The following is a 17,227-nucleotide window of genomic DNA, read 5'->3' on the forward strand; positions in this document are numbered from 1 at the left end:
AGATTTTGCACTGGCCGCCACACTAAACCAGACAGGCAGGTAGCATTTTTTCCCGCACCCTGCACGGTCCTGAACTCAGGCACCCCTTCATCGAGAAGGAGGCACTAACAATTATTGAGGCAGTGCACCACTGGCAAACTATCTGGCCAGTAAGAGGTTTACCGTTTCTGAGGTGGCCGATTGAAGTATCCACCTACAACTATGACATCTTGTACTGGCTGGGTAAGCTCAATGATCCCCGGATGTCCTATCCCAAGGGACGTGCGTCAGAGCACATCTCGATCATCTCCAGACTTGCATGATAATCTGTGCCACCCGAGTTACGAGGTTGTACCATTTTGTTAAGACACGGAATCTCCCATACTCCGTCAAAGATGTCTGGTCCACAAACAGACACTGCCAGATCTGCACTGAGTGTAAGCCTCAGTTCTACCGGTCAGAGAAGGCATACCTCATCAAGGCCACCCACCCTTTCGAACGACTCAGTGTCAGCTTTAAGGGCCCCCTCCCAAACACAAATAGGAACGCCTACTTCCTGACGATGGTGGACGAATTCTCCAGGTCCCCTTTGCAATTCCCTGCATGGACAGGACCTCAGCTATTGTTATTAAGGCTCTGCGCAGCATCTTTACCCTGTTCAGGTACCCCGACTATATTCATAGTGACTGGGGGACTTCGTTCATAATGAGGATCTGTGACAGTACTTCCTGGCCAAAGGCATAGCCACCAGCAGGACCACCAGCTATAATCCCAGAGGTAATGGCAAGGTGGAAAGGGAGAACTGCAATGTCTGGAAAGCAGTGTTCCTGGCCCTTGGGTCCGAAAATATACCAGTGTCCCATTGGCAGGATGTCTTGCCAGAGGCTCTCCACACCATCCGGTTGATACTGTGCACTGCCACTAACACCACCCTGCATGAACATCTCTTTGCTTTCCCTAGGAGATTGGTGAATGGTTTATCCATCCCTCCCTGGCTGACAACCCTAGGGCCAGTTCTGCTTCAGAAGCACATCAGGGGCCATAAGACAGACCTATTGATTGAAGCAGTGCACCTCATACATGCAAACCCTCAATACACATTTGTTAGGTACCCGGATGGCCATGAGGACACTGTGCCAATACGAGATCTGGCAAGGGCTAGAGACCCTGAGACTGCCTTGCCGGCCACGCTGCAGATCCGATCGTGCTGCATCAGAGCATGACCCTGGAGTCCGAGCCGCCTGCCTTGCAGCCGGATGTCCAGACTTCTACCTCCCGTGAAGCAGCAGAGGACCCCCATCACCCCAGGAGTCCCGCGCCAGCATCCCGACCCTGACGGTTCCTGCAGCGGACTCTCCCCGTCTGCCCCCTCTCTGGAGGAGCGCCAGTCGGACATGCCAGTTCCCCAACGGTCCAGCAGGAGGATGTCACCTGTGCGGCTAAACTTCTAGCCAGTGGGGGCGTCCACTTCTCCTGCCCCCATTTGTGATAATTATTGATATTGCCACTGTTATTATTATTGTTACTGTTATTAACCCCAGTTTGCTGTTGGTTTCCGGTGGGTTCCATTTTTTTTAAAAAAGATGGGGTGAATGTGGTGATATGACTATGTGCACTGGCTGGCCCGCCCTCCGGGTGTCTTCCTGGTCCTGCCCAGGTGACCCCATGCCATAAAGATCGAGTCCCCTCTCCTTCGCACTCATTTTCCTAGCCTGGAGTCTCTTGAACAATAAAGCCTATCTTTCCCCTCAGCTTTTTGTCTGTGTCATTATTGGAGCTACAGATAGCGCCCAACACACATACTCTAAATTGTGCTCTTTACGTGGCTCGGAATGTTAGAGATGACATGAATGTTCACTTGGAAAAACCCTTCTCACTGTACAAAGTACTTTGGGACAAAAACAAGTTAAAGATGCATCTCCCAATCACTCAGTATTTCTCTGATTCAGCAGAAGCCACAAATTTGTAGACCAAATCTCTGACAGAATTCATCAATTTACCCTTAGATGACAGTGAGAAGGGGCTCTCTCCATCAAATCTTTCATGATTAGCCAAGGCCACAAATCTACTGCAGACTGATCTTAAGATAGTAGTGGTGCAAATAAGGTAATCACCCATCTTCTTGTGGATTTGAAGGTCTGCAGAGGTGTCCTTGTCAAGTTTATTCAAAGCAACTGCAGAGGAGGATTTGTGATCAAGGGCATTTTCTGTGACAAACATCACCTCAGTTTTTAAAAAAAAATTGGTCACCCAGAAACTTATTAATTTTCCTTTGCAATGGACAAGTGAATGCTGACAACTGACAAATTTCAAGGTGCAGGAATACTTACTGATGGATGCATTTAATCTCCATGAACCTGCCACAAAGGCTCCAATGTGGAAAGACCATACGCCAGGGATCTGCATCCACCAAAATTGGGCCTAAGTCTTGCTATGTCTCAAATGCTTCAAAGATGTGCTGTTTTAGGAAGAGGTGCAAGTATTATTGACATGTTTAAAAATATATATATTTTTCACACTATAAACCATACTGACCAAAATACATAGACATTTTTCTCTTGAATATATAGAGTGTCATTTTCTCCCCTTTTCCCCTCCCTCCCTCCCTCCCTCCCTCCCTCACCCCCACTTCCCATTTATTCAAAGTTCAATCTATAAGATACATTAAACCCGTTAAACAATGTCGTCACTTAATAAAAATAAAACAAGAATTTTTTGTCTTTTATATACTGAGTCAGTTCATTTTGTTGTCTTCTCCTTCTGTCTTTTTAGGTGGTAGAAGTCTGCAGTAGGACTTCTCTATTGTGTTTCATGTATGGTTCCCATATTTGTTCAAATATTGTGATGTTATTTCTTAAATTATATGTTATTTTTTTTAATGGAATACATTTATTTATTTCTATGTACCATTGTTGTATTCTCAAGTTGTCTTCTAATTTCCAGGTTGACATAATATATTTGTTTGCTACAGTTAGGGCTATCATAATAAATCTTTTTTGTGCTCCATCCAAATAGAGTCCAAATTCTTTATTTCTTATATTACTTAGAAGGAAGATCTCTGGATTTTTGGTACATTGCATTTGGTGATTTTATTTTATATCTGGTTTAGATCTTCACAAAATTTCACTTTCTCACATGCCCAAATTGCATGTATTGTTGTTCCCGTTTCCTTTCTACAGCGAAAACATCTGTCTGATACTGTTGGGTCCCATTTATTTAAATTTTGGGGTATGATGTATAGCCTGTGTAACCAATTATATTGTATCATGCGTAACCTCGTGTTTATTGTATTTCTCAAAGTTCCAGAGCATAGCTTTTCCCATGTTTCATTCTTTATCTTTATTTTTATTTTTCTTGTTCCCATTTTTGTTTAGGTTTACAGTTTGTTTCGTCATTCTCCTTTTTTTGCAGTTTGATGTACATGTTTGTTATAAATTTTTAAATGATCATTGTGTCTGTAATCACATATTCAAAATTGCTTCCTTCTGGTAACCTCAGACTGGTTCCCAATTTGTCCTTCATGTAGGTTTTCAGTTGGTGGTATGCAACATTGTATCGTGAGTTAGATTATATTTGTCCTTCATTTGTTCAAAAGATAATTTATTTCCCAAAAAACAGTTTTCTATTTTTTTGATCCCTTTTCTCTCCCATTCTTTGAAGGAAAGGTTATCTATTGTGAAAGGGATTAGTTGATTTTGTGTCAATATTAATTTTGCTAGTTGATAATTTATTTTATTCCTTTCTTCATGCATCTTCTTCCAAAGGTTGAGCAGATGGTGCAATACTGGTGAATTCCTATGTTGCACCAATTATTCATCCCACTTATAAAGTATATGTTCAGGTATCTTCTCCCCTATTTTATCTAGCTCTAATCTGGTCCAATCTGGTTTTTCCCTTGTTTGATAAAAATCTGATAGGTATCTTAATTGTGTTGCTCTATAATAATTCTTAAAGTTTGGTAGTTGTAAGCCTCCTTGTTTGTTCCACTTTGTTAATTTATCTAGTGCTAGCCTCGGTTTCCCCCCTTTCCATAAGAATTTCCTTATTAATTTCTTTAGCTCCTTGAAGAATTTCTCTTAAGTGAATTGGTAATGATTGAAATAGGTATTGAATACTTGGGAAGATGTTCATTTTAATACAGTTTATCTTTCCTATCAATGTTAGTGGTAAGTCTTTCCAGTGCTCTAAGCCGTCTTGTAATTTTTTTCATTAATGGCTGATAATTTAGTTTATAGATGGCCGAGATTATTATTTAGTTGTATACCTAGGTATCAAATTGCTTGTGTTTGCCATCTAAATGGTGATTCTTTCTTAAACTTTGTGAAATCCGCATTATTTATTGGCATTGCTTCACTTGTATTTGCGTTGATCTTGTACCCCGATACTTCTCCATATTCCTTCAATTTCTTATGTAATTCTTTTATTGATATTTCTGGTTCTGTTAAGTATATTATAATGTCATCTGCAAATAGACTGATTTTATATTCCTTCTCTTTTATTTGTATCCCTCTTATTTTATTTTCTGTTCTTATCAGTTCTGCTAGAGGTTCTATAGCTCTCGCGAACACTGAGGGAGATAGTGAACATCCCTGCCTTGTTGATCTGCCTAATTTAAATTGGTTCGATATATATTCATTTACTGTCACCTTTGCCAATGGTCCCTTATATAATGCTTTACTCCAATTAATATATTTCACTGGTAGGTTGAATTTTTGTAGTACTTTGAATAAATAATTCTATTCTACTCTGTCAAAGGCTTTCTCTGCATCTAAAGCAACCACTACTGTTGGAGTTTTGATTAAGTTAATGAATTTACAGATACTGTCCATCTTTTTTTAATAAATCCAGTTTGGTCTAGTTTTACTATTTTTGGTACACAGTCGGCCAATCTCTTTGCTAATAGTTTAGCTATTATCTTATAATCTGTGTTAAGTAGAGATATTGGTCTATACGATGCTGGTGTTAGTGGATCTTTCCACGTCTTTGGTATTACTGTAAATATTGCTGTTTTGCATGAATCTGGTATGTTTTGTGTTTCAGGAAGCAGTAGAGACTACTCCCAGAAAGTAGCAAACCTGTGGATTGCTCTGCCAAAGGAAGCAGTAGAGACTGCCTCATTAGATATATTTAAGACCAAGTTGGATAGAATTTTGCATCATTGAGGATTTATGGGTTATAGGGAAAAGGCAGGAAGGTGGATCAGCCATGATCTTAATTGGTGGAGGAGGCCATCTGTCCCCTCCCAATTCCTGTGCACTTGCAACTGATTAGCATAATCTGATTTTCGCACTGAAATTCCATTGGCATGATCCATCCTGTTGTCTCCTATGTTTCTCCAAAAGAAAGGGAGTGCTGATGACCAGCCAGGAGTTTCCCTGTGTCCTCTGAAGGTGGTGGAGCAACATATGCTGTAGTAAAGGCTGACAGGAAAGTGATTATAGTTTCCTGGAGACATTGCAGTTTCTGGAGTTCCTCTATTGGACCTCTGGTATTGTATATGCAAATCTGTACTGATTTTCTGCTTCCAGCAATATTGTGAAAACAGCCAGGGGACCACGTTCAAGAACAGTTTATTCCCAACAGCCATCAGGCTCTTAAACCTTGCTAATCATGGACTGCTCCAACTCCACAAAATTATTGATTGTACCGTTGTCATCACTTTTTGTTCTGGGATAGACATGACTATTGTCTAATTTGTTTGTTTTGTTGGGTGTTTTTTATAAAAATCAATTATCTGTTCAGCTGCAGCAAACAAAAATTTGGTGCACATGTGCATTGTGTACACGATAAACCTTATGCTTCAGCAAACATACTGCAACATTCACTGAAACTATGGAGCATTTGTAAATGAAAAAATTGCTTCCAATCAACACTTGGGCACCAACTCTGAAAGTATCTGGTTGGCCACCTCCAACCAAGTTTAGTTATGGCATACATTTAATACCTGTTCTCATCAGTGCATTAATTGGAAAGGTGTTCATTTAAAATGTTTTTTTTTAAACTGGATTGAAGATGCAAGCAAACTATTGCTGCTGTTTCATCTGGGATGTTGCAACGACAATTTGATTTCTTTATAATAAATGGTCTGCCTGTAATTTAACCTAATAATCAAACTGGCTTCTGTGGTATGCTCTGCACAAGAAAGCAATCTTTTACAATTTACAATCTCTCCTTGTGGTATTTAAAATGGTTATGAACACTGAATAAAGCATTTTAATAGAGAAAAATCCAAGCTCAAGTTCTGAGGATTTTGCTTTCTAGAAATAGTCACAGCTGGCCAAGAAATAACAATTTACTCAATGTGGGGAAATTTGTCAGGGCAAATCAAGCTCAGATAATTTTCCCCTATTGTCACCTTTAATGTTTCCCTGCAGTGATGAAAGGTGTTAATTAAAGTGAGCAGTATTTACTCACCCTGATCATTCATGGTCAACCACTTTTTGTTTTGACCCTTTATCGCAGATCCAAGCTTGTCAAGAATGGACAGAAGGAACCGAGTTCCAGAGATAACAGGTCCATCAATCCATGTGTCACTTCTGAATGGAATGTTTAAATCAAACTAAAACTAGGCTGGCTTTGCAAATGATAGATATCACTCTTCCCTTCCTATCTAGGTGCCTGCCACAAAGCCTCTCAAATGTTACTATTGCATCTGCTTCCAAGACTATTCCTGGAAGCCTGCTACCAGAACACTGGTAGCCTGTTTCAGAAAATTGTTCACCACACCTCTTAAAGGAAACCTCTCTTTATGCCCATGTCCTCCCGTGTGACATTTTCCTGGGGAAATTATTGTGGGTGTCCACCCTATCAATGCCTCATGATTTTATAAACATCAAGTCTCCACTCAGCCTCCTATGCGCTAGAGAAAGCAACTGGAATTTGTCCAACCTGTTCTCATAAGTAATTCCCTCTAAAATGGTTAACATCCTTGTAGTGGCATATCTAGGTCGTGGCACCCTAGGACTGTCACTGACATTGCATGCCTCTCCACCCACCCCGGTTTAAAGACCAGCACATCAACCATTCTGCTGTTGCCTGACACATCCCCATAAATTACACATGTTTGTGTCAATGTATTAGAAGTCTGCATTTCTTACCTGCTATTCTGGCCCAGAATGTGCATTCCCCAGCTTTTGTGCCCCTGGCCTCCTGCTGACAACTTCAAGTTGGTTTTGGTTGACATCGACTCACTCACATGCCAGTCCAGCACCTCCCACCCACCCCATTCCATTACTTGCTTTAAATGCTTACTAATTGGGTGATGAGAATGAGCAGGAGGAACACTTTGTAGACCTCTCCTCAGACTTGCACAGGAACACAATCATTATGAGCCATACAGAGCAGAAATTCCATGATGGAACCAGTGTCAGTGCCGAAGGGGTGCTCTGGTGAGCTCCTCTGGCAGTACTGTCTTGAGATGAACATTTAGTACAGTAATTAAAAAAATACATGCACACAAACACTAATTAGGTACCCAGTACAACAATCAAGGAACAAAAATACAATACCCACCAGTCCTACTCCCAAGTCACCCCTTGACTGACTCAGTCAGGCATACATACACACTGCTATCCTTTATTCACTTACCAGCAACTTATTAGGCCAAACTAGGGGTACTAATTAAATAATCAAGACTCAGTCTTTTAACAGTAGAGAACAGTACACATCTTAGCCAAAAGGCAAGAACTTACCATTACCAACAATTGCTCCAGAGGTTGCTCTAGGTCTAGAGTGATCAGAGTGAAGCAGAATGGCAAAGACGCAATTTGACTCAACAACAGCATGGTCCCAAGACAGAGACCCAATAATGGGAAAGAGGGCTATTGGAGCATGTGGCACCCATTACAGTGCTGGGGGGCTCGCATCAGGTAGTTTACAGGAGGCCAATGGCTCAACACCAAGTCAGCCAAACCCAAGTGGGCTGGCTGGGAGAACCCATGTTCCAAGCCCAGGTAATTTACAGGGATCAATCTTTGGCTTAGTGCCACCAAAGGCATGCCAATTACAATGGCTAATAGGCCAAGGACAAAGGGATTTAAATTAGCCAATGCAAGGTGTGCACTTTATGGGTGTTAGCAGGGTGAAAACTTGATTGGCACTTGTCACTCATTACATTACATACAATATAGAGTGGTGAAACAGTAATTCAGTCAAATAAATCTTCAGATCAGATATCCCTTTTCATTCACACTCACAAGCTATCACCAACATACTTCTAATTCAAATGTATCAAAAACTCAGATCATACTCCGTTTGTCTGGTGCTGGCAGGAGCAAAGTGATGCCACTTGCTTGCTGTGTTGCTGCCTTCACCTGGAACTGCCCTGCTGTCCTGAAGGGCTGTAGCCCCAATAAGTGGCCTAATGAAATGTCGCCCACAAGTGTAAGTGGGATTGGGCTAGGCTGACTGATATTGGGTGGATAAAGCGAGGACAGTGGTGCCCCTTGATATTTGAACCCTGTTCTCTGCCCCACCTGCCATATCCTAATATGCCTATGCATCCTGGTACACTTCATTAGAGATTGCCTTTAGGACCTTGCTCCAATACGACAGGATCTTTTTCTGCACAAAGGAAAACAATTCCAGATCAAAACCAAATTCACTGCCATTATATTGTTGAAATCCAAATGAATTAATTCTCCATTACTACACTCCAACCAGAATCCAGCTGAGAAACCATTGTCAGATTGGCAAAGTCTGAGATTTCTATAATTCCTGGGAGTTTCTAGCTTACCAATCCTTACTTGGACAAATAAGAACACTGCACAAAGTGAGGGGAAATATAGGCCCATGCACAATAATGCTTGTAACATTCTTACATTTATTGTTTATTTGAGTACTTTCCAACTGAAAGTATCATTCCATCAATTTATGAATTACAGAGGATGTGCTCGAGCACCCTATTAGGTGCAAGTATCAATATTCAATTAAATATTGTACCTCCCTCAATGACACTCAAATAATCTTGGCAGCAGGTCATTAAAAATTGAACAATGAAGGATGCTGAAATAGAGCAACCCATTCATTAAAACTTTTGCCGTTACACATGAGGGATGGTTTTCTGAGACCCTTTAGGTTGGCAATGCCTACCAGTGGCTGAAGTCCAAACAATACAATGAAGCTCTACTTAACTAGATTGTTTGGATTCCAGACAGCTGCCAGACCCTTCTCATGCATATTGCTAGAGAACACTGGATTCACTCCAGCACTGTGCTTTCTTAAGACTTGTGATTATGAACTCATTAGATGGGCCATAGAACTTCATCTCCACTGTTAATTGTTCAAATATAAACATACTTAAAAACTCCTCCAAGGCTTCAAAATTGTAACAACTACTTAACTAAGTTGTAGAAGTTGCTGCCAAATATTGTTGGTTTAATAACTTTCTAGATGGCAAACAGCACAAGGTATTTTGGAACAAGGTTCACTTTCTTTTTCCAGAGGTATTGACTATATGTTTTGTGTATCCAATTCCAATTACTTCAGGATAAATGTTATTTTTTTCCTGCTTTCACTGAAATGTCATGGAAGAGCATTGTTATTAGAAAAAAATAACATATAGTTTAAGAAATAATATTGAAATATTCGAACAAGTATGAGAGCCTTACATTAAATACAATAGCAAAAACCTACCGGGAACAAACATTACCTAAGTTGATGGAAGGAGAAGAAAAGAAAAGAATGGACTCAGTAGAATTTCTGGTGTATTTTTGTTGAATGACAACATTGTCTGACTGGCTAAAAGCAACCTAGATTGTATACCTAAAATGGATGAGAGGGGGGTGGGGGGGTGGCTTGGGAGGAGGGAGGGGGGTGGGAGAAAAAGACACTGTATATGTGTGAAAAAGAAAAAGTGTATATCATGGCTAACGTGATTTATGGTGTGAAAAATAAAAAATTTAAAAAAAAAGAAGAGCATTGTTTTTAAGAACAAAATAATTCTGAAAATCACCTTTTTTAAAAAATACAAGTCTCTTTAGTTGTGTACAATTAAGACCATGACCTTCACATTTTGCTTCATTTTTTTGTCTCTTCATCTTGAGGTTCCTAATATTGTCATGTAATGCACAAAGATGTAATAGACTTGTACTTCAACTTTTGTCTGCCATTAAGGCAAACAGTCACCATGAGCATTGCCTGGCACCCCCAACCAATAACAGAAAGAAGAAAAAGAGATTCCTTTCAGACGTTGTGTGTATTTGCCTCAAGTTCTCCCACATATTCTGCAGATATAGACTGTGATAGTACAGGATGCTATCACCAATGTATATATTTGTATATATTTACATATAGTAATAGTGATTGGCTGAGAGCAGTAGCCACGCCTACTGGAAGGTCATAAAAGGCTGCTCCTAACCAGACCCAGGTCAGTCTCGACAGGTCAACCTCGGTGTACTATGCTCCAGTTTTTGTTAATAAAACCCTTGGTTAGAGTCAACAAGTCTGAGTCATTCGATGCGCTACACAGAGCTATGTTCAAACCAATAGAAATCCAAGTTCTAGATCCAAATCTCCAATACAATCAAGAAGCTTTCAGTGCCAGAGTCTCTTTGAGAGGGGGGGATCTTCACCGGGGGGGGGGATATCTTTGCAGGGGGAGATATCTTCACCGGGGAGGGGATATTTTCGCCGGGGAGGGGATATCTTCGCCGGGGGAGGATATCTTCGCTGGGGGGATATCTTCACCAGGGGGGATATCTTCGCCGGGGGGGATATCTTCGCCGGGGGGATATCTTCGCAGGATGGGATATCTTTGCCGGGGGTGATATCTTCGCCGGGGGAACCTTCACCGGGGGGATATCTTCGCCGGGGGATATCTTCACTGTGGGGGTATATATTTGCCATGGGGGGATATATTCGTCGGGGGGATCTTCACCGGGGGGATATCTTCGACGGGGGAATATCTTCAACGGGGGGTATATCTTCGATGGGGGGGATATCTTCGATGGGGGGGATATTTTCGATGAAGGGATATCTTCGACGGGAAGATATCTTCGATGGGGGATATCTTCAATGGGGGATATCTTCGATGGGGGTATCTTCGATGGGGGATAACTTTGCCAGGGGATATCTTCTCTGGGGGATATCTTCTCCGGGAGTTATCTTAGCCATGTGGGGGGGAGATCTTCACCGGGGGGTTATCTTCGCCGGGGGGATATCTTTGCCGGGGGATATCTTTGCCGGAGGATATCTTCGCCAGGGGGAGATATCTTCACCGGGGGGATATCTTCGACGGGGGGGATATCTTCGACGGGGAGTTATCTTCGACGGGGGGATATCTTCGATGGAGGATATCTTTGACAGGGGGATATCTTCGACAGGGGGATATCTTCGACAGGCAGATATCTTCGACGGGGATATCTTCGACGGGGTGGATATCTTTGACGAGGGTGATATCTTCGACTGGGGATATCTTCGATGGGGGTTATCTTCGCCGGGGTGGGGGATATCTTCGCCGGGGGGATATATTCACCAAGGGGATATCTTCGCTGGGGGGATATCTTCGCCGGGGGGATATCTTCTCCGGGGGATATCTTCGATGGGGGGATATCTTGGATGGGAGGATATCTTCAATGGAGGATATCTTCGATGGGGCGGATATCTTCGACAGGGGAATATCTTCGATAGGGGATATCTTCGACTGGGGGATATCTTCGACAGGGTGATATCTTCGATGGGGTGGATATGTTTGATGGGGGTATCTTCAATGGGAGGATATCTTTGAAGGGGGGATATCTTCGACGGGGAATATCATCGACGGGGAGATATCTTTGACGTGGTGGGATATATTCAACGGGGGATATCTTCGACGGGGATATATTCGACAGGGGGTATCTTCACTGTGGGAGTAATCTTCGCTGGGGGTATCTTCGCCAGGAGGGATATCTTCGCTGGGGGAGATATCATCACCAGTGGGGATATCTTCGCCGGGGGGATTTCTTCGATTGGGGATATCTTCGACGGGGTGGATATCTTCGACTGGGGTGATATCTTCAATGGGGGATATCTTTGATGGGGGGATATCTGCGACTGGGTGATATCTTCAATGGGGGATATCTTCGACGGTGGATATATTCGACGGGGGGATGTCTTTGCAGGGGGTGATATTTTCACCACGAGGGGATATCTTCTCTGCGGGGATATCTTCGCTGGGCAGGGGGATATCTTCGCCGGGGTTGGGGGATATCTTCGCCGGTGGGGGATATCTTTGATGGGGGGATATCTGCGACTGGGAGATATCTTCAATGGGGGATATCTTCGACGGTGGATATATTCGACGGGGGGATATCTTTGCAGGGGGTGATATTTTCACCACGAGGGGATATCTTCTCTGCGGGGATATCTTCGCTGGGCAGGGGGATATCTTCGCCGGGGTTGGGGGATATCTTCGCCGGTGGGGGATATCTTTGACGGGGTGGATATCTTCGACGGGGGGCGGGATATCTTCAATGGGGGTTATCTTTGATGGGGGTTATCTTTGATGGGGGGTTATCTTCAACAGGGTGCATATATTTGACTGGGGATATCTTCGACAGGGGAATATCTTCGACGTGGGGATATCTTCGATGGGGATATCTTCAATCGGGGGATATCTTCGATGGGGGTATCTTCGACGGGGATATCTTCGACGGGGTGGATATCTTTGACGGGGTGATATCTTCGACTGGGGATATCTTCGATGGGGCTTATCTTCGCCGGGGTGGGGGATATCTTCGCCGTGGGGGATATATTCGCCAAGGGGATATCTTCGCTGGGGGGATATCTTCGCCGGGGGATATCTTCTCCAGGAGGATATCTTAGCCGTGTGGGGGGGAGATCTTCACCGGGGGGATATCTTCGCCGGGGGGATATCTTTGCCGGGGGATATCTTCGCCAGGGGGAGATATCTTCACCGGGGGGGATATCTTCGATGGGGGGATATCTTCGACGGGGAGTTATCTTCGACGGGGGGATATCATCGATGGAGGATATCTTCGACTGGGGGATATCTTTGACAGGGTGATATCTTCGACGGGGTGGATATGTTCGAAGGGGGTATCTTCAATGGGAGGATATCTTTGAAGGGGGGATATCTTCGACGGGGAGATATCTTTGATGGGGTGGTATATCTTCGACGGGGCATATCTTCGACATGGTGGGATATCTTCGATGAGGGATATCTTCGATGGGGGATATATTCGACGGGGGGTATCTTCACTGTGGGAGTAATCTTCGCTGGGGGTATCTTAGCCAGGAGGGATATCTTCGCCGGGGGAGATATCATCGCCAGTGGGGATATCTTCGCCGGGGGGGATTTCTTCGATTGGGGATATCTTCGACGGGGTGGATATCTTCGACTGGGGTGATATCTTCGATGGGGGATATCTTTAATGGGGGATATCTGCGACTGGGAGATATCTTCAATGGGGATATCTTCGACGGTGGATATATTCGACAGGGGGGATATCTTTGCAGGGGGTGATATTTTCACCACGAGGGGATATCTTCTCTGCGGGGATATCTTCGCAGGGCAGGGGGATATCTTTGCCGGGGTTGGGGGATAACTTCGCCGGTGGGTGATATCTTTGACGGGGTGGATATCTTCGACGGGGGCAGGATATCTTCAATGGGGGTTATCTTTGATGGGGGCAATCTTTGATGGGGGGGTTATCTTCAGCAGGGTGCATATATTCGACTGGGGATATCTTCGACGGGGGATATCTTCCACGGGGTGGATATCTTCGATGGGGGTTATCTTCGCTGGGGGTGGGAGATATATTCGACGGGGGGATATATTCGCCAGGGGATATCTTCACTGGGGGGATATCTTCGCCAGAGCGATATCTTCTCCGGGGGATATCTTTGCTGGGCAGGATATCTTCGACGGGGGGATATCTTCGACAGGGGATATCTTTGATGGGGGTATATCTTCGCCGGGGGTGGGGGATATCTTTGCCGGGTGGATATCTTCTCCGGGGGATATCTTCGCTGGGTGGGATATCTTTGACAGAGGGGATATCTTGAATGGTGTGATAACTTCGATGCGGGGATATCTTCTATGGGGTGGATATCCTCGACGGGGGGATATCTTCGGCGGGTGGATATCTTCGACTGGGGATATCTTCGACGTGGAGATATCTTCGACATGGGATATCTTTGATGGGGATATCTTCGACAGGGGATATCTTCTCAGGGATATCTTCAACGGGGGGATATCTTTGACGGGGATATCTTCAATGGGGCAGATATCTTCGACGGGGGGGATATCTTCTACGAGGTGGATATCTTCGACGGGGGATATCTTCGACAGGGGGATATCTTCGGCGGGCAGATACCTTCGACTGGGGATATCTTTGATGGGGAGATATCTTCGAAGGGGGATATCTTCGATGGGATATCTTATCGGGGGGCTATCTTCGACGGGGGGATATCTTCGACGGGGATATCTTCGACGGGGTGATATTTTCGACGGGATGGATATCTTCGTCGGGGGATAGCTTCGACATGAGGATATCTTCGATTGGGGATATCGTCGACGGGGGATATCTTCGACGGGGTGATATCTTTGACGGGATGGGATATCTTCGACGGGGCAAATCTTCGAAAGGGTGGGATATCTTCGACGGGGATATCTTCGACGGGGGGTATCTTCACCGGGGGAGTAATCTTCGCTGGGGGTATCTTTGCTGGGAGGGATATCTTTGCCGGGGGACATATCATCGCCGGTTGAGATATCTTCTACGGGGGGATTTCTTCGATTTGGGAATATCTTCGACGGGGTGGATATCTTTGACGGGTGGATATCTCCGATGGGGGGATATCTTCGATGGTGGGAAATCTTCGACGGGGGTTATCTTCGATGGGGTATATCTTCGCCGGTGGTGGGGGACATCTTCATTGGGGGAATATATCATAGCCGGGGGGATATCTTCGCTGGGGGATATCTTCGACGGTGGAATATCTTCGACGGGGGATATCTTCTCTGGGGGATATCTTCGACGGTGGAATATCTTCGACGGGGGATATCTTCGATGGGGGGATATCTTCGATGGTGGGATATCTTCAACGGGGCGGATATCTTCGATGGGGAAATCTTCTACGGGGGGATATCTTCGACGGGGGGATATCTTCGATGGTGGGATATATTTAAAGGGGTGGATATGTTCGAAGGGGGATATCTTCGACGGGGTGGATATCTTCAACGGGGGATATCTTCCACGGGGGGTATATTCACCAGGGGAGTAATCAATGCTGGGGGTATCTTCGCTGGTGGGGATATCTTCACCGGGGGAGATTTCTTCGATGGGGATATCTTCGACGGGGTGGATATCTTCGACAGGGGTGATATCTTCAATGGGGGTTATCTTCGACGGGGGATATCTTCTATGGAGTGGATATCTTCGATGGGGAAATATCCTCGACAGGAGGATATCTTCAGTGGGGGGATACCTTCGACAGTGGATATCTTTAACGGGGGAGATATATTCGACGGTGGGATATCTTCGACGGGGATATCTTCGACAGGGGGTATCTTCTATGGGGCATATCTTCGACAGGGGGATATCTTCGACAGTGTATATCTTTGACGGGGGGATATCTTCGATGGGGTGTATCTTCACCGGAGGAGTAATCTTCGCTGGGGGTATCTTCGCCAGGAGGGATATCTTCTCCAGGGGAGATATCATCGCCAATGGGGATATCTTCCCCGGGGGGATTTCTTCGATGGAGGATATGTTCGACAGAGTGGGTATCTTCGACGGGATGATATCTTCGATGGGGGTGATATCTTCGACAGGGGGATATCTTCGGAGGGGGGATATCTTCGACTGGGGATATCTTCGACGGGGAGTTATCTTTGACGGGGGGGATATCTTCGATGGAGGATACCTTAGACAGGGGGAAATCTTCGAAGGGGGGATATCTTCGACGGGGGATATGTTCGACGGAGTGGATATCTTCGATGGGGGTGATATCTTCTATGGGGTGGATATCTTCGACGGGGTTGATATCTTTGATGGGGGAATATCTTCGACAGGGGGATATCTTTTGCGGGGGGATATCTTCAACGGGGGTTATCTTCAACAGTTTGTATACATTCGACGGGGGATATCTTCTATGGGGATATCTTCGACAGGGGGATATCTTTGACTCTTAATATCTTTGATGGGGGGATATCTTCGACGGGGGTATATCTTTGAGGGGGATGTCTTCGAAGGGGGGTTATCTTCGACGGGGATATCATCGACGGGGTGGATATCTTTGACGGGGGGGAATATTTTCGACGGGGTGATATGTTCGCCAGGGGATATCTTAGCCATGTGGGGGGAGATCTTCACCGGGGGGTATCTTTGCCTGGGGTTTATCTTCGCCGGGGGGTTATCTTTGCCGTAGGGGATATCTTCGCCAGGTGCTGATATCTTCGCCAGGGGGAGATATCTGAACCGGGGGGATATCTTCATCAGGGGGATACCTTCGCCGGGAGGGATATCTTTGACGGGGGGATATCTTCGATGTGGGGATATCTTCGACGGGGGGATATCTTTGACGAGGACTTAGCTACGACGGGGGGATATCTTCACCAGGGGAATATCTTTGCCGGGGACATATCTTCGCCGGGGGGATATCTTTGATGGGATGGATATCTTCGACGGTGGGATACCTTTGACGGGGCTGATATCTTCAACAGGGGATATCTTCTACGGGGTGGATATCTTCGACGGGGTGGATATCTTTGACGGGGGAATATCTTCGACAGGGGGATATCTTTTGCAGGGGGATATCTTCAACTGGGGATATATTCGATGGGGTGGATATCTTCGACCGGGGGAATATCTTCGATGGGATATATCTTCGATGGGGTATATCTTCAACGGGGGTTATCAACAGGTTGTATATATTCGACGGCGGATATCTTCGACGGGGTGATATCTTCGATTGGGGTTATCTTAGACAGGGGGATATCTTCCACAGGGGGATATCTTCGAAGGGGGGATATCTTCGACGGGGGATATGTTCGACGGAGTGGATATCTTCGACGGGGTTGATATCTTTGATGGGGGAATATCTTCGTCAGGGGGATATCTTTTGCGGCGGGATATCTTCAACGGGGGTTATCTTCAACAGGTTGTATATATTCGACGGGGGATATCTTCTATGGGGATATCTTCGACAGGGGGATATCTTCGACTGTTAATATCTTTGATGGGGGGATATCTTCGACGGGGCTATATCTTTGAGGGGGATATCTTCGACGGGGTGATATCTTCGC

At 44.8% G+C, this 17,227-nt stretch overlaps 2 protein-coding genes across 2 annotated transcripts; both read right to left on the bottom strand.

Annotated features, from left to right (window-relative positions):
• Positions 1 to 11,769: 11,769 nt before the first annotated feature.
• On the bottom strand, positions 11,770 to 14,674 carry LOC138740034 (uncharacterized). Its single transcript, XM_069892478.1, has 5 exons — positions 13,776 to 14,674; positions 13,101 to 13,580; positions 12,480 to 13,018; positions 12,094 to 12,423; positions 11,770 to 12,020 (listed from the first exon to the last, which is right to left on the bottom strand). The coding sequence occupies exons 1-5, from the start codon at positions 14,672 to 14,674 to the stop codon at positions 11,770 to 11,772; spliced, it is 2,499 nt and encodes an 832-aa protein (XP_069748579.1).
• Position 14,675: 1 nt separating this feature from the next.
• On the bottom strand, positions 14,676 to 16,418 carry LOC138740035 (uncharacterized). The gene is made up of 3 exons (XM_069892479.1): positions 16,054 to 16,418; positions 15,847 to 15,985; positions 14,676 to 15,785 (listed from the first exon to the last, which is right to left on the bottom strand). The coding sequence occupies exons 1-3, from the start codon at positions 16,416 to 16,418 to the stop codon at positions 14,676 to 14,678; spliced, it is 1,614 nt and encodes a 537-aa protein (XP_069748580.1).
• Between the last annotated feature and the right edge of the window lie 809 nt (positions 16,419 to 17,227).

The sequence above is a fragment of the Narcine bancroftii genome, chromosome 7, assembly GCF_036971445.1.
Source record: "Narcine bancroftii isolate sNarBan1 chromosome 7, sNarBan1.hap1, whole genome shotgun sequence".
Classification (NCBI taxonomy): Eukaryota; Metazoa; Chordata; class Chondrichthyes; order Torpediniformes; family Narcinidae; genus Narcine; species Narcine bancroftii.